The sequence below is a fragment of the Zingiber officinale genome, chromosome 11B, assembly GCF_018446385.1.
Source record: "Zingiber officinale cultivar Zhangliang chromosome 11B, Zo_v1.1, whole genome shotgun sequence".
Classification (NCBI taxonomy): domain Eukaryota; kingdom Viridiplantae; phylum Streptophyta; class Magnoliopsida; order Zingiberales; family Zingiberaceae; genus Zingiber; species Zingiber officinale.
This window is the reverse complement of record NC_056007.1, coordinates 74,674,650-74,693,066: the sequence shown is the minus strand read 5'-3', so window position 1 is coordinate 74,693,066 and position 18,417 is coordinate 74,674,650. Positions and strand designations below refer to the sequence as shown.

General features: G+C 38.5%; 1 protein-coding gene across 13 annotated transcripts; it reads left to right on the top strand.

Moving 5' to 3' along the window:
• The first annotated feature begins 4,501 nt into the window (after nt 1-4,501).
• Nucleotides 4,502-16,851, top strand: LOC122034481 (poly(A)-specific ribonuclease PARN-like). Of its 13 annotated transcripts, none has more exons than XM_042593747.1 (7): nt 4,502-4,896; nt 5,441-5,506; nt 6,008-6,121; nt 6,275-6,401; nt 6,494-6,755; nt 7,249-7,295; nt 7,794-8,177. In XM_042593747.1, exons 2-7 carry the CDS (start codon nt 5,504-5,506, stop codon nt 7,967-7,969), a joined length of 729 nt encoding a protein of 242 aa, XP_042449681.1. In that variant the 5' UTR covers nt 4,502-4,896; nt 5,441-5,503; the 3' UTR covers nt 7,970-8,177. The 13 variants fall into 13 exon arrangements, 10 of the variants coding, with proteins under 10 accessions (XP_042449681.1, XP_042449680.1, XP_042449684.1 ...); XM_042593746.1 differs by having other exon boundaries at nt 5,441-5,571; XM_042593750.1 differs by having other exon boundaries at nt 5,441-5,571; nt 7,239-7,295.
• Nucleotides 16,852-18,417: the final 1,566 nt, after the last annotated feature.

Below are 18,417 nucleotides of genomic sequence, written 5' to 3'. Positions count from 1 at the left end.
CGTAATCCCCAAAAAAGTACACTTAGACAACAGTTTTCAAAAACTATTGTCGTAGCCGTAAAAATCATTAGTGTAGCCCCAAAAAGGCATAAATAGACGATAGTTTTTAAAAATGGTTGTCGTGGGCCAAAATAACTACTAAAAGACAACGATTTTTTATTAAAACCGTTGTTAAAAGGCAAAAAAATAACGATTTGGTATAAAACCGTTGTCGTTTGAATGTTGTTGAATAAGGATTTTCTTGTAGTGTGTTTCTTTTCCTTCTTCATGAGTACACTGTAATATAGTTTTCTCGTCAAACATTACATCTCTACTAATCACTACCTTATTTGCTTTAAGATCCCAAAGCTTGAAGCATTTAACTCTTTTCTGATACCCTAGAAAAATAAACTGCTTTGACTTTGCATCCAGCTATGAACTTTTCTCACTAGATATGTGCATATAGGTTAGATATCCAAAAACTTAAAGATGAGAGTAATCTACTTGATTCCCTGTCCATACTTTTTCTGATACTTTTCCTTCTAGTGCTACCCTTGGTGATCTATTAATGAGATAGCATGCTATGTTAATCGCTTCTGCCTATAAATTCTTTGCTAGCCTTGCATTCAGCCTGAGACATCTTGTCTTCTTAATGATCGTCCTGTTCAGCCTTTTCGCCACCCCATTCTGCTGAGGTGTCCTGTGAACTGAGAAATGCCTCATTATCCATGCTACTCACAAAAATCCTGAAACATTGAATCTATGTACTCAGTCTCATTGTCTGACCTAAGGTATTTGATCTTCCTTCCAATATGGTTCTCCACTTCAGTTTTCCACAGTTTAAATTTTGTAAAAGTTTCCGACTTGTGACTCATAAAGTATACCTCAACCTTTGTAAGTAATCATCAGTAAAACTCACAAAATATAAGTGCCCTTCATGTGATGCTACACTAGCTTATCTGTAGAGATCTGTATGTATGCAGTTCAGAATCTCCTTCGTTTTGTTTGTTGTCGTCTTGAATTATACTTTTCTCTGTTTCCAAGAGCACAAAATTTATAAAAGTTAAGCTTGCACATTGATAACCGTGATTTTACTACATTATTTTGATTCATATATGCATGGTTTGATGTTGATTTCATAGGTTAAAATCATGGTTACATCACATTTTGGGCATTGTGTGTATTTTTGGACTTAATTGCAAATTACTTTATTTTTATATTATTTGATGCTAATATTTGATTCTTATTTTATAGGCATCAAAGGATCTTAAATTTGGATCTATTTGGACCGAAATTGGGCTTAAATAGGAGTTCAAACAAGAAGATCAATCTTTGGAGCATTATGGACCGTTCATCAAGAATAGGAGAGATCTGGACCATCCGTTGAAGATCTGGCCGATCCAACCTAATGGGGGGCAGATATAAGCCATTGATGAAGAACCAGAAGTTTTGATCAAGATCTGAGTTCATCTAGCCATTGATCCAGCCCGGAACATTCTGGACCGTTCATTGAAGACTGTGAATATCTGGGCCATCCAGTGATGATCTGATCGATCCGACCTACGGGAGGGTAGATCCAGACCCTAGATCAAGATCAGCACCTTCGGATCAGATTTTGGGCAAACTTTCACCGTTGATTTAGCTCCAAATCAATCTCAGCCGTTGGTTCAAATCTGAGATATGTTTAAAACAGAGAAGCTACAGTGCCCAGCTTCTTCGTCGATCCCCTTCACGCAGCTCAGTTCCGGCGCGCGTCTTCCAGCGGACTTCGACCTCCTTTCCTTTTCCTTTCAATCTCCCGAGCTTCAATCTCGGTGGAGAGCTTCTCGGCGGCATCATCCCGATCTTCTGGAGCCATTGGAGGGTGTTCTCTCCGGTGGAATTTGGCTCGCGGCATCTCCCTGTTTCACCTTAGATTTGGAGGTGGTCCTCCAAATCCGAGCTCCGATTCCCATCAGCAACATTCGGAGGTGGTCTTCCGGTGTTCCTGAGCTTCACTCGATGTTCATCCGCGTTCCACAGCTTTCCATCAGATCCAGAGACAGATTTTCAGATTTCGGCCATTCTTGGGGTTTTGGGTTGTTCTTAGCTCATCGGGGGTGGTCCGTCGGCGTTCTTGAGCAATCCTGAAACTGATACGCTGTAGAGAGTCTCCACTGAGGTCTAGAGTTGGGTGGTCTCGACTTTGGCACTCTTGTGTGACGGCTTGAGTGTGAAGTTGGTGAGATTGGTTGTGAGTTGGATTGGTTAGGATTTATTTCAGTTTGTTATAGTTTTTTTACAGCTTATAACAGATTTCTTTTATGTTGTTATGTTTTTATGCAAGTAATTTAGTATTTCATTATCTTGTTGAAGCTTAATTGTGTTTAATTTGTGCTTGGTTAATTGTTTAGAGTTTAAGTACATAGTTAGGGTTTACATCTTGCTTTAGATCAGATTTAATTGTGTCTTACTATTTTATATCTTAGTTTAAGTGTGTGTTAATAATTTAATCACAACGTAGAGTGACAATGCATTTGGGTTTGATTGTTGGCACACAAGTAGATTTCATTTATGCTTTAGATTAGTTTCTTAATTGCTTATTTTTATTTGTTAGATTTAGATTCAAGCTTAAACCCCCCATTTATTTGCAAAACTCCCCAAATTCCATTTATATGTTTAAAACCCCAAAAATAGGAATAAAAAGACAATCCTAAAATTCATACGACCGTTAGTTCCTCGAGATCGATCCTGGGCTCATTACTACAACGTTATTGTTTAATTAAGAGGTTCAGTGAAAATAATATATTGTTAATTTGATTTACGAGTGTGACAGACTGGTTATCAAATTTTGACGCCGTTGCCGAGGACAAAGTAGCGGTGTTTGATAATCTTAGGATTGTTTCTTTGTTTTCTCTCTTTTCTTGTTTCTATTTTTTTTTTTGTTTTTGTGGTTGCAAAAATTCAAAAATATTGTTAGAGGTTTAATTATTTCATCTCTTGTATGCATGTTTGCTATCTTGTCTGTTTCCTGTGTCTTTTGATGATATTTGCATGAGTGTTCCAGGTAAGACCAGGAAATCTTTTGTGTGTTATTAGTAGCTTTAGAGATTCAGTGTGATCAGACCTTCAGACTTGATGAGCAATATGGAGAAGAACACTGAAAAGACTCTCAGGGAGCTTTGGGCACCAGATTTGTTAGCTGATTCATTTTGCATCAGATATTCTGATTTAGATGCAGACTTCGAGTTATGGAAAATTGTTCATCTATTATCGAAGTTTCATGGACTTTCTAGTGAAGATCCCAACAGACATCTGCATGATTTGGAGATGATTTGTTTTCATGGAACCCACTTGGCATATCAGAAGAAGATGTTAGACTTAGAGCATTTTCATTTTCAGTAGCAGATTCAGCAAAAGATTGGTTGTATTGTCTCCCACCCAATTCAATTTCCAGTTGGACCGAGATGAAGAAATTATTTTTGACGAGGTTCTTTCCTGCTTCTAGGATTGCAGCTATTCGAAGGAGTATTTGTGGAATCCGACAATTCACAGGAGAATCGTTTCAAGATTATTGGGATAGATTTAAAAGACTTGTTGCTAGTTGCCCTCAGCACCAGATAAGCGATCAGCTACTGATTGTATACTTCTATGAGGGATTGCTTCCCATGGACAGGAGTATGGTTGATGCAACTAGTGGAGGGGCTCTAGTTAACAAGACATCTACTCAGGCCTGAGAATTTATCGAGATTATGGCTGCAAATTATCAGCAGTATGAGACTAGACCGATGATTACCGAAGATGTTCATTCCTTTGCCAGTGTATTCCCAACCAGAACCCAGTATCACCAGCCTGATCCTCAGTATTATCAGACTCATCAACAGGACAGGTATAATTTCGTTGCAGGATTCGAGTATGGGAACACACTGTTGGTGCAACCTTAGGTCAAGATTGACCTGGTTGACCCGACTCGAGTTGACCTGATCACTACAAGAAAACAGGGCTTCAGAAACAGATTTTTAAAACGAAAATAAAATCTGTTTCAAATTTATATAAATCAGAGACAGATTTAATATGGAATTATTAATCCGTTTCATTTTAGTAAATTATATATATATTTTTAAAAAATTAAGACAGAATTTAAAACAAATTTGAAACGAAATTACATATAAATTTTTATAAACAAAAATAAATATGAATTATAAACAGAATTTGAGACTGTATAATTTCTGTGATAAATTTCGTTTATAAATTAATTAAAAATTAAAATGAAAATAAAATTTGTTTCAGATGTATATAAATCAGAGACAGATTTAATATGGAATTATTAATCCGTTTCATTTTAGTAAATTATATATTTTTTTAAAAAAATTAGACAGAATTTAAAATAAATTTGAAAGGAAATTATATATGAATTTTTATAAATAAAAATAAATATGAATTATAAATAAAATTTAAGACCGTATAATTTTTGTGACCAATTTCATTTATAAATTAATTAAAAGTTAAAATGAAAATACAATTGCAGACAATAAATGTCGAGTTCTGATTTCGAAGTGGTCATGGCAGGTTAAGACATGCGGAATCTGCCATTTGTTTGGGTGTGCTACCGATCCTAACCCTAGGTCTGCTGCCTCGCCTCCGTCCCTTCTCCACCGATGCGCCCGGTGGCTGCAGCGTGGCCGTGATGCAGGTGACGAGGTCCAATTTCAACGCGGCGCTGGAGGGCCTTAGGGCTTGCGTAGAGGAGTCGGACTTCGTGGCCGTTGACCTTGAGATGACCGGCGTGACGAGTGCCCTATGGAGGGACTCGTTCGAGTTCGACCGATCCGATGTCCGTTACCTTAAGCTGAAGGACTCCGCTGAGAAGTTCACTGTCGTGCAGTTCGGTGTCTGCCCCTTCCGCTTGGATTCATCCAAGGGCTCCTTCGCCCATCCGTTAGTGTTCTTCATCATTTGGTTTTCGTTTTGTTATGATAGGGTTCAATGTGGTTTTAGAGAAAATGGAAGTGATGAATTGACTTCTCTATCGGTTTTTATTTTTGTGGGGAAAAAGTGATCTTTACCTCATTCTCCTGTTCAAATCGAATGCCTTGTTTAGGATATTCTTTCACGTTTTCTCCCTCTGGAAGCTAGGCCTGCTTGCGATAAAGGTTAAAAACTGTTCATATGTCAAGCAGATGAGATTCATGACTGATTTTTGTGTGGTTTTACCTTATCACTTCTTTTGACGGATATCCAATTTATGTTTTGATGAGATGGTGGTAGTTTACCGATACAGGACTATTCATTTGATATTTTTGGGTTAATTTATCAGTCATACTTGCTTGTTCTATGGGACAAGTCTCGACAGACATTGGTAGGTAATTGTAGACGAAATTTGTGTTAGATCACCTAGTTATTAATATAAGATTCTGTATGATTTCATGTTTGTAAAAATTTGTTGGATTTCGTGTGACATCTGCAGCTCTTTACATTGCAGGCATAACTTCTATATCTTTCCACGGAATGAGTTGCCACTTCATGGGCCACCTGATGATTTCCTATGGCAAGTAACATCCATCGACTTCCTTGCTAAATGCCAATTTGACTTCAATGCATGCATATATGAAGGTGCTTTTCTCAATCAAGTTCTTCGCATCCTACTATACATACAGTGTTGCCTTTCCATCATACCACTAAAAGATAAGTCTCAATTAGTCGTTCTATCTACTTAGTCATTTATTAAATCTGGAGAGGCAAGGGGACTCCTTCCAATGCTTGTTGGGCGACTGTAGGTTCACATGCCCTTTTTATCTGTTAGCAGTTTCTTGTGCTGTGTCATAGAACTCATTAGTTGTAGTTACCAGTGTATATTTGATGTTCGACTTATTTAAATCTTAAGCATTTGTTAATCCCATGAGGATTCTGCTTCTCTGAATAACTGGTGACAAATTTTACAATGCCTTGTGTCAATAAAATTTATCTTTCATTTTTAACTTGCTATGTGTAAAGATGCATTAATTGTTAGATACTAGTTTCCTTTTCTAACAAAAGCTAATAATTACAGGTTGTGAAAAAGCACTTCAATGACCTCATGTATGTTCGTGTTGTTGATGAGGACAACTCATGGCAAAGGAGGGTAGTCTATGTTGACACAAATGAAGATAAGGCTGTATTGATGGTATGGAATGAAGTTATGTCTTGCAGAGGCTTTTATAACTTTTAACCTTACCATATTCTGGAACAGTTATATCTCAGAAACAATGTTTGACAGGACTTTGACTGAAGCTCAACCATGTGAATACTAAATTTGTTATTTACTTTTTATATGCAGAAAGATGTCCTTGAAGATCTGAGAAAAAATGCAGAAAAAAGAATCAAGTCTTCTGTTGGATTTCGGCATGTTGTTGATCTTCTTGCATCAACAGGAAAATTGATTGTTGGTCATAATTGTCTTCTAGGTTTGCTGTTTATGCTCATAGAAGTCTCTCTTTCTTTTTTTTTTTTCCAGTTTTACCAATACCATCTGATCAATTTACTTTTATATAAACAGATTTAGCTCATATATACAACAAATTTTTTGGTCCTCTTCCTTCATCTTTGACGGAATTTGTGCAAGCTGTCCATGAAAAATTCCCCCACATTGTTGACACTAAGCACCTTTTGAACTCAAACCAGACAATTCAGCATTTGATGAAAAAGAATAGCAAGTCATTGTCTTCTGCCTTCTCTCTTTTATGCCCCAACGTATCATCTAATTTCCAGACCACTTCCAAGTCTTACTTGAGATTTGAGGTCCAAACAGATGAAATTAGGTAAGCTTTCATAATTCAATCATTTTATTCATTTGTTTCTGCATCAGGAAATAACAAACTAAACATGATCATTCGTTATTTTTTGACTTTGTTGGGTTGGAAATTTTCTCATACTATTTTAAACTCTCAAGTGTAAATCTGTTGCTATTATATGGTTAATCTATCTGCAGCAGTTGTAGTAACTATTAAAAAGGATTTACTTTGAACCCTTTTCTTTTATTTTTTATTCACAAGAATTTCTTTTGTCATTTTCCCTTTTTTTCGTAACATTTGTACTCTTTGCATTCTCATTTCAATGTTTAGTGTTTATTGTATTTTAGGTTGTTACATATTGTTTCCTTATAGCCATAATGTTCTAACTAATTTATAGATGAGAATGAGTTTATCTAGAGGTAATCAAGTTATCCAAGAATGATCCGTAATTATTTAATTAGGTAATTCTACTTTTCCATATTCTATTGTGACTTATGTTTCACTCGTTAGTATCATGCAGGATACCAAGAGCAAACGTTGCATTAGCCACAACAACAAAGAGTAAATGTTGGATTCAAAACCATCTTTTAATCTTTTGCTTGGTTCTATTTGCTTACTATCTTCTATAGTTTTGTTTATTAATATTATAGGATTATTTCTTAGCAATATTTATAGTTCATGTGGTATTATGTTGATAGATATTAAGCTTTTTTAGTTTGTGATTTAAATTAATCAATGTGTAGTAAGAAGACTATCAAGTCTTTTCTATTATCTTGTATTTGATTTTGTTATATGTACTTAGAGATTCTATGTTTAAGATTCAAATTCAAAGAAAATCCTACTTAAGTATTTGTTCACACTGACATAATTTTTATGGTTTTATGATGCCTATTATTTCAGAGCCAAAAGAGTCTTCATGACTTGTTAATTCTTTAGCATTGACAACTATGGACTAATTAGTGGGTGATCATTGATATTGATTATGACTTTTGCACAATTTTAATTTATTTGCATTAAAAATTTTGATATTGCAAGACTTACTCATTTCATGTTTTGATTTGTTAGATTCTCTCAACAAAAGTGGTTGGTTCATTAATTTGTACAAGAGAAACAATTTATCTCATGAAATTCGAAGACAGGGAGGGCAAAAAGAAGAAATTGAAGGCATGCATGCTATTAGCTCAAGGATGGAGGAACAAATTATTGAAAGGAAAAAAAACTTGTTATTACATAAAGTATAGGCAGAGGAAAGAAAATCATATTGAGGAAGGTAGGCAAAGAGAAGAAAATCTCAAGGAGATGATTCGGAAATGATTCAAGAAATAGAATATACAAATCATTTATATCTAGGAGAATTTGGTCTTTATAGTTTGATTATTGGTCAAATTTCTTTGGATAATGTAAATATTTATTTATTTTAATGTTAATTGTATAATACATTTGGAATTAGAAGTTATTTCTTTTTAATAAATTTAATTTATTTGAAATGAAGAATTATTTAAATATATTGATGAGAAATATAAAAATATAATATAATAATATTTAGTGATAAATTTAAAAATAAAATTATATACGGATTTATAAATAGAATTGTAAACAGATTTATAAACAAGATTAATAACAGATTTAAAACAAAATTAGAGACAGAATTTACATTTGAAATTAATTTTATTTTGTTAATTTGAAAACAAATTTATAAACAGTTTTTTCATCCGTTTTAAAAATTAGAGACGGAATATTTTCGTTTCAAAATTAGCTACGGGGCTTTCACTAACGGATTTTTGAGACGGAATATTCCGTCTCAAACTTTCTTTAGAGACGGAAAAATGATTTTCAGAGACAGATTTTTTCGTCTCTAAAGCCCTGTTTTCTTGACTCGAGTTGTATTTTGATGTTTGACGAGAACATGATGGGAGATTGTTGGTGCAACCTGGTTGACCTGACTCGAGTTGACCTGACTCAAGTTGTATCTTGATGTTTAAAAAGAACAGAAACTTGGGAGGTTGTGGGTGCAACCCTTGGTCAAGGTTGACCTGGTTGACCCGAGGTGAGTTGACTTGGCACGGAAAAGTCCAAGCAAGGAGCTTGGCACGGGAAAAGTCCAAGCAGGGAGTTTGGCACGGGAGAAAGTCCAAGTATGGAGACTTGGCACGGAGAAGTCCAAGTATGGGAACTTGGCAAGTGGAAGTCGGAGAGGGCTCGGTAGCTCGTTCTCCGGACTAGGTCAGAGAGGGCTCGGTAGCTCGTTCTCTGGACCGGAAGTGAAAGACGGAGAGGGCTCGGTAGCTCGTTCTTCGGACTAGGTCAGAGAGGGCTCGGTAGCTCGTTCTCTAGATCAGGAAGGCAGACGGAAAAGTCCTGGTGAGTGAAGTCAGGCAGATTGGAAATCTTGGTGAGTGAAGCCAGGTGAAAACCCTAGTGAGTGAAGCTAGGTCAAAGTGAAAGTCCTGGTGAGTGAAGCCAGGCAGTTGGTGAAAGTCCTGGTGAGTGAAGCCAGACAAGTGAAAGTCCTGGTGAGTGAAGCTAGGCAGTCGGGAAATCCTGGTGAGTGAAGCCAGGTGAAAATCCTAGTGAGTGAAGCTAGGTGAAAGGGAAAACCCTGGTGAGTGAAGCCAGGCAGATGGGAAACCCTAGTGAGTGAAGCTAGGTAAAAGTCCTAGTGAGTGAAGCTAGGCAGATTGGAAGTCCTGGTGAGTGAAGCCGGGCAGATGGAAAACCCTGGTGAGTGAAGCCAGGTAAAAGTCCTAGTGAGTGAAGCTAGGTGAAAGTCCTGGTGAGTGAAGTCGGGCAAGGGAAAAATCCAGATGGATCAAGGGTGATCGGACATCTGGTGTTGGAAAGATCATGTGGGTCAAAGGGATTGACCGGACACTTGTTGGGGAGTCTTAGCAGGTCAAGGGAGTGACCGGATGCTAAGCATGACATGTCAAGGTTGACCGGATGTTGGTTTGGAAGGTTTGGGACTTGGTTTGGGCAAAAACCAAGCTCTGGATCGATCAGTGGATCGATCCAGTGATACACTGGGTATCTGAATCGGTCTGGTGATCGATCAGTAACCAAACAGTAGCCTACTGAGTGTTATCTGATCGATCTGCAGACCGATCAGGAAACAACGATCAGAAGGCAAGAAGTTCGAGAGAAAAGGAAGGGACATGCATGCTGATCGGTCCCTGGACCGATCAGAGGAAGCTCTGATCGGTCCCCAGGACCGATCAGGGTCTTCCTGGACCGATCAGGAGATGTTCTGATCGGTCCAGCCCTAGCCGTTGGCTCACAACGGCTAGTCTTCTGTCTTCTGTTCTTCGCAGGTGCAGTGCAAGTTGAGTGCAGGTTATAAAAGGAGTTCAAGGGCTTCTACAGTGGCTGCTTCTCTTCTTCTTCCTACTCCTGACTGTGATCGAGCTTTGCTGAGCTCTTAGCTTACTGAGCTTCGTGTGAGCTCCTTCTTGAAGGTTCGGGTGAGCTTTCCTTGACTGATCAGCTGCTGCTGTGAGTTTCCTGAAGTTGCTTCTTCGGATTCCAGTCGACAAGAACAGTAGGCAAGCTTTGTTTTGTACATTCATATTGTCTTCTGTTTTGTGCTGTATTTTTGTACACCTTTCTTGCTGTTGCAAGAAGTTTCTGTGGCGAGGTTTCTCCACCCAGAAGAAGTGTTCTTATTAGCCGGTTTTCCGGGGACTCATCCACCGACGGATTGATAGGCTTCGTCCACCTTACGGACACGCCGAGGAGTAGGAGTTTCATCTCTGAACCTCGTTACATCGACGAGTTTGAGGTTTGCTATTCTCCGTTGTCGTTTCTATTGTTTATTTCCACTGCGCTAACCTTGATTTGTAGAAAGAAACGAACGATTTGGGGCGACTATTCACACCCCCCCTCTCTAGCCGCGACCATCGATCCTAACTAGTGGTATCAGAGCGAGGTCGCTCTTCGTTGGATCAACACCCGGGGGAGCACAAGCTAGAGAATGGAGTTATTTGGAGAAGACGTCACAATTCCACCTTTCTACGATCGCGACGACTTCGCGTTTTGGAAGGTAAGAATGAAGTACTTTCTTATGACTAACCTTGAAAATTGGAGTTGTGTTCAATTAGGTTTCAAGCCTCCGATGGACAAGAAAGGAGAAACCCTAGAGAAGAAGGAGTGGACCAAGGAACAAGTCCACCAATCCCTAGTCAACGATGAGGTATTGAAAATTTTTGAATTTTCTTTACCTAATGATGTTTTGTGTAGGATAGGTGGATATAACGATGCCAAGGAGTTGTGGAACAACTTGGCAAAGTTCCATGAGGAGAACTCCACTTCAAGTCATGAAGAGGAGTCAAGTGAGCCAAGTAGCTCACTTCATGGAGGAATGGATTTAGAAGTTGAGGGTCACTCAACATCTAAAGAAGAAGAGGAAGAGAGTTCTTCTTCAAGTTCGGAGCAAGAAGAAGAAGCCTCTACCTCCGGAAGGGATGAAGGAGAGAGCGTTTATCCATCCTCAACTCTAGGTAACTCAAGCCATTTAGTTTCTAGCAAATTACACATAATGTGCTTTGAGTGTAGGGAATTTGGACATTACAAGAGTAAATGTCCAAAGAGGGTTAGAAAGACTCTACCGACGCCAAAGTCCCAACACGCAAGGGCAAGGAGCACGTGGTGTGCTTCCAATGCAAGCGAAGGGGACACTATAGGAGTCAATGTCCGAGGGGGAGGCAACCTCATAAGGACAAGAGACCGAGCACGTCAATAGGGGGAGCGAAGGCAAACCCTAAGGTAACATTTAAGTCTCACTCTTGCAATAAGACACATGCTAGTAGTTTTGTTGCAATTGTTAATAATGATAAGCATGTTAACTTTAGGAACCAATATATGTGCTTAGGTGCTAAACATGTTAGCCTAGGTAAGGACAACACTAGAAATGTCAATCCTAGGATTAACTCATCTAAGGTTAGGGAGAACCTAGGTAGAAATCCCAAATCAACTAGACACATGCCTAGGAATACCTCAAAGAAAAATGATAAATTAAAGCTTGAGGTATTAGAGAAAGAAAATCTAGTCTTGAGGTCAAGACTTGACTCTCTAGAAAAGGCTCTTAAGGATTTGACTCTAGGGTCTAGGGGTCAAAAACTCAAGTCCAAGGACAAGAAAGGTTTGGGTCACAAACCTAAGTCTCAAGCAGTCAAGCCCAATTATCATAATGTTCCATTCCATTATGGAACAAGACCTAGGCTAGAAAGACCATCACCAAGGTCACAAGGGGAGTCACCCCTAGAGTTGATCTTGATGAGTCCCAAATGACCAAGGCTTTAAAGCCTAGGAGGGTCATTAGGAGGGTTGCTAGGGAAGTCATCCCTAGTGAATATTTAGTGAACCCAATGAGCTCAAATAGGTATTGGGTTCCTAGGAGCGTGATTTCATCACGCTAGATGGTTTAGGGTGTGCCAACCTTACTTGAATAGGTAGTTAACCTAATCATGGCAAAAGGTGGCACTTTAGGAATTTTCAAGGTGTAATCAAGCCTTGAAAATGAAATGAAAAGTTATTCCTAAGGTGATTAGGATGTGCCAATCAAATTTGAGGAGTTGTCTAGAGTCAATCTAATTGGCACATAGTGATCTAAAAATCTTTGGTATAAGATGCTAGGTCTATTACACTTAGGAATATAGAACCTATGGCAAAATGATCAAAAATATCAAAAATGGCAATTAAGGCTAGAATTAGATATCTTCTATACCTTTACATGTTATTTGCCATATATTGTTTGTCATATGCCATGTCATGACATCATATTTAATTTATTATCATTTGAAATGTCATGATAATGCTTAGGTTAGTTATATGCCATGCTTTATTTAAGTTTCATACTTTATGCCATGACATCATGACATTGGCACATGTTATTATGTATGATATCATTTTATGCCATGTCATCATTTCTTGCATTTATAATCAATGAAATTGATTTAAGGTTAAAAACACAATTTGATATGGAGATCAAATTGATGTTTAGAAAATGCATGAGACCTTAGCCTAAGATAACCTAAACCCATATCTCACACCAAAATTGACTTGGATGTGTTTGATACACCTTAGATGTGTGTGAGATATTAGTATGATGAGTTATGAACAAGGTGCATAGTTCTTGTACCTAGATGAGCCTAATTCAAAATTGGGGATCATAGGGAAAGCTTATGTACAAGTTATGTACATTTAGCCCTAAGATTGTGGTCCTAAATTGAATTGGTTTAAAATCATTTCAAAATTAATTTGAAAAACCTTGATGAAGCTTTTCTAGTGATAGCATTCATCATTGAACAAGTTGATACAAAGATAAGTTAACTTTGAGCTATTTCAAAGACTTTTGAAATTTGTATCAAGATTGAAAAATGGAAGTTATTTTAATAGAAAACTATTTTTCCATGATAGTATATGTTATGAGGAATGTATCCTCAAAATTTCACAATTTTTGGAATTTTCTGTAATTTTCTAGAGGTTTCTGAATTTCGTGGAGAGAAATTAGAACTTATCAGACTTTTATCAGGTTTGTGGACCGATCAGAAGAGTTTCTGATCGGTCCAGGGGAGCCTGGATCGGTCACTGTGACCGATCCAGAGGGAGCCTGATCGGTCTGGTGACCGATCAGGGCGTGCCAACCTGCTGAATTTCGACTGTTTGTCTGAAATTGCAGCTATGGAAGTAGTGTTTTAGAGTTCTAAAGGTTTGAAACTCTCCAAGACATTGTTGGTGCAATGGTCAAGGGGGAGTTGATCTTTAGGGGGAGTTTTACCTATTAGTCAAGGGGAAGTTGACTTTTAGGGGGAGTTTTTACTCCTAAAGACTTGAGTGATATGAGATTATCACTAAGTTAATTGTTGACCTTAGTATCAAGGGGAAAATTAAGGGTTTCAATGAAAGGTATGAGACCTTCATTAGAAAGAAACTCTTGACCTTGATTCACTCTTTTTGATGTGTGTCAAAAAGGGGGAGAGTGTAGGTTTGGGGAGAATGTTCAAGGAAGAACATTAGAAAACCTAAGTTAGGTTATGGTTTTGTCAAACATCAAAAAGGGGGAGATTGTTGGTGCAACCTTAGGTCAAGGTTGACCTGGTTGACCCGACTCGAGTTGACCTGACTCGAGTTGTATTTTGATGTTTGACGAGAACATGATGGGAGATTGTTGGTGCAACCTGGTTGACCTGACTCGAGTTGACCTGACTCAAGTTGTATCTTGATGTTTGACAAGAACAGAAACTTGGGAGGTTGTGGGTGCAACCCTTGGTCAAGGTTGACCTGGTTGACCCGAGGTGAGTTGACTTGGCACGGAAAAGTCCAAGCAGGGAGCTTGGCACGGGAAAAGTCCAAGCAGGGAGCTTGGCACGGGAGAAAGTCCAAGTATGGAGACTTGGCACGGAGAAGTCCAAGTATGGGAACTTGGCAAGTGGAAGTCGGAGAGGGCTCGGTAGCTCGTTCTCCGGACTAGGTCAGAGAGGGCTCGGTAGTTCGTTCTCTGGACCGGAAGTGAAAGACGGAGAGGGCTCGGTAGCTCGTTCTTCGGACTAGGTCAAAGAGGGCTCAGTAGTTCGTTCTCTAGATCAGGAAGGCAGACGGAAAAGTCCTGGTGAGTGAAGCCAGGCAGATTGGAAATCTTGGTGAGTGAAGCCAGGTGAAAACCCTAGTGAGTGAAGCTAGGTGAAAGTGAAAGTCCTAGTGAGTGAAGCCAGGCAGTTGGTGAAAGTCCTGGTGAGTGAAGCCAGGCAGTCGGGAAATCCTGGTGAGTGAAGCCAGGTGAAAATCCTAGTGAGTGAAGCTAGGTGAAAGGGAAAACCCTGGTGAGTGAAGCCAGGCAGATGGGAAACCCTGGTGAGTGAAGCCAGGTAAAAGTCCTAGTGAGTGAAGCTAGGCAGATTGGAAGTCCTATTGAGTGAAGCCGGGCAGATGGAAAACCCTGGTGAGTGAAGCCAGGTAAAAGTCCTAGTGAGTGAAGCTAGGTGAAAGTCCTGGTGAGTGGAGCCGGGCAAGGGAAAAATCCAGATGGATCAAGGGTGATCGGACATCTGGTGTTGGAAAGACCAAGTGGGTCAAAGGGATTGACCGGACACTTGTTGGGGAGTCTTAGCAGGTCAAGGGAGTGACCGGATGCTACCAACAGGTCAAGGTTGACCGGATGTTGGTTTGGAAGGTTTGGGACTTGGTTTGGGCAAAACCAAGCTCGGATCGATCGATGGATCGATCCGGTGATCAGTATCCGGATCGGTCCGGTGACCGATCGGTAACAAACGATAGCCTCTTGAGTGTTATCGATCGATCTCAAGACCGATCGAAACAATGATCGAAGGCAAGTTCGGGAGAAAGGAAGGGACATGCATGATCGGTCCCTGGACCGATCGAGAAGCTCGATCGGTCCCGGGACCGATCGGTCTTCTGGACCGTCGAGAGATGTTCGATCGGTCCGGCCCTAGCCGTTGGCTCCGGCTAGTCTTATCTTCTTCTTGCAGGTGCAGTGCAGGTTGAGTGCAGGTTATAAAAGGAGTTCAAGGGCTTCTACAGTGGCTGCTTCTCTTCTTCTTCCTACTCCTGACTGTGATCGAGCTTTGCTGAGCTCTTAGCTTACTGAGCTTCATGTGAGCTCCTTCTTGAAGCTTCGGGTGAGCTTTCCTCGACTGATCAGCTGCTGCTGTGAGTTTCCTGAAGTTGCTGCTTCGGATTCCAGTCGACAAGGACAGTAGACAAGCTTTGTTTTGTACATTCATATTATCTTCTGTTTTGTGCTGTATTTTTGTACACCTTTCTTGCTATTGCAAGAAGTTTCTGTGGCGAGGTTTCTCCACCCAGAAGAAGTGTTCTTATTAGCCGGTTTTCCGGGGACTCATCCACCGACGGATTGATAGGCTTCGTCCACCTTACGGACACGCCGAGGAGTAGGAGTTTCATCTCCGAACCTCGTTACATCGACGAGTTTGAGGTTTGCTATTCTCCGTTGTCGTTTCTATTATTTATTTCCGCTGCGCTAACCTTGATTTGTAGAAAGAAACGAACGATTTGGGGCGGCTATTCACACCCCCCCTCTCTAGCCGCGACCATCGATCCTAACACACACAACAAGGGAATTCTGATTGGTCTCAACATTATCAATCATATCTTCAGCATCAGCCTGAGCAGGATTTTAGGGGGCAGTCACAACAACTTGTACAACATCAAGAAACACAATTTCAGCCAAGAACACATTCATCGACACAGTTACAGTTGCTATCAGATCAACCTACTACATCAATTCTCGAGGAGATGGATTGTAGAGTTTGTGATATTCCTGACTTTGATTCTGCTACTCTGCATGATTCTTCTACTTTTTTACATTGTGATGTTGTAGTTGATTATGATAATATTTTTGTTGATGATATTGTTGTTTTAGATAGTCTTGATGTTGCAGGTTTTGTTATTAGTGATGATGGAAGTGTAGGGGAGACCCAAGAATCACTTCCTTCGATTATTCTACCACCAATTGAGCCTTTTATTGTACCTAGTGACGATGGAAGTGTAGGGCAAAATCAAGAATCACTTCTGTTGATTGAACCTGATCCAGAGCCAGTACCTTTACCTGATCGAGATGATGCCACATTCACTATACTAGAGCCTTCAGGTATCGTTCAGAATGGTAAGGATGATATTTCTTCTGAATTTTTAGGAAATACCATGGAGGTAGTTCATTTTGATTGTAGTGGATGTGATGCATTTTGTGATTCATGCTCTGTTGATTTTGTTAATATTTCTAGTCCTTCTCACACAACATGCGTGCAGGAATTGCGTCCTCTTTTTAGTGTGCAGGATTTCTACAGATATTTCATTAGCAGTCTACTACTCAAGGATGCTTGCTACCACTTGAAGAAAGCCCTAACATTTTATGCAATAATGAAGCTCCTGGAGTGGACACTCCAACTGAACCGTCTTCGTCCACCGGAGAAAATTTTTGAGGAGTCAAAGGTGGAGGGAGCGATCCTCACTTCATCTACATTCATCCTACTTCCAGAATGGTTTCTGGAACTGAATCGACTCCGACCACCAGAATTTCAGGGGAGTCGGTTCCATCTTACTTTTTCTTTTTATTTTTACTTGTATATATTTCTTTACTTTGTTTGCTTGGTTTACTTTTGCTTGATAGTTTATTTTTAGTTTGTCTAGTTAGGTTTTTCATAATAAATTTCCTATGCATTCTTTTTATCATCTTAGAAATTGTAAAAGTTAGTTAAATTTGATTGTCGAGTTCGATGATTTATTGTCATGATTGGATTCTTGGATTGCATGTGATTACAACTTGATGATGGATTTTATGTTGGTAGATTGAGATGATACTTTTTTATATACCTAGTGAGGATATTTTTAAGCCTATTATTCCTATGGATGTGTGATGCACTTGTGGTTAATGCTACTCTAGAACTTGCTTAATTCTTTCGAGACCACATTATCATAGGTTTGCATGATTTTTATGAAGACTATCTCACTTTCTTTTATTCATCCCTTTTATTATCACATGCTTCTTGAATAAAATTCATGTTATTTATCATATCGTTCTTTTCTCTCTTCATTTATTTCCATTTATTTCCCTCTATTACCTTCTTTTGGATGTGGATATCTTGGATGTTACATTATGAGTGTTTTGTCTGAGACATACAAAAATTTAAGTGTGGGGGGAGAGAAATAGCTTAGTGAAATTTAGTGAAAGCATAGTTGAACCATGCTTGATCACCATAGGTAAACCATGCTTTGTATCTTTTTTATTGAGCTATTGATGATGCATAGGAAAGTTACACAACATGTTGAAAAAAAAAAGTGAAAAAAAAAAGAAAGAGAGAAAAAAAAAAAAACAAATCAGAACATGAAAAAAAAAACAGCAAACAAAAAAAAAACAAGAAAAAGAAAAAAAAAATGAAAAGAAACAAAAAGAGCTTTTGACATGTGATATTTTGTATTCACTTGTGGTAGAATTTTTGTGAGTGATAATTTTTACTTTAGTGATATTGAGATATTATTGTATATCAAGTGTAAAATTTTAGTGTGAAATGCTAGAGTAGGAATTGTTCACATTTTTATTGTATTGTTGAAAGAGTGATAGAATTTTTTGTTAGTGATAATCTTTATTTTAGCAACATTTAGATTTTATTGTATATCATGAGTGGTATTTTTATTGAAATGCTAGAGTAAAGGTTGTTCATATTTTTTATTGAGTTTGTGAAAAGCTAGCTTGGAAGTTTGGATGAAATATCTTTTTGGGCATTATTCTCTTGTACTCATCTATGTAACATTCCAATATATCCATGTCTTCCACCATAATCTTGCTTTATCTTCTTCATTTCTTTTCTTACCACTATCATTTGCCTTGATTATATTTCCCTTACATTTCAATAATGTCTTCATTATTTTATTGTGCTCTCTTATGTATATAGTGGTGGAGATTAGAAGCAAAGCAAGCATATGGTAGTGCATGAATCCATGAGTAGCTTGAGTGAGCTCCACTATTACATGTATATGAGAAGAGAGCCATAAACACTTTCCTTGTGAGGTTATTTTGTTATCATCCTCAATTTATTGATTATGAATTGAAGTTATCATGTTTGTTAATTTGTGTATAAATTGAATCCATGATTGTTTTAGTTATTTGAATTTGACAATCCTTGATAACTCTCTTTTACTATTTTCTATGTATGATTGA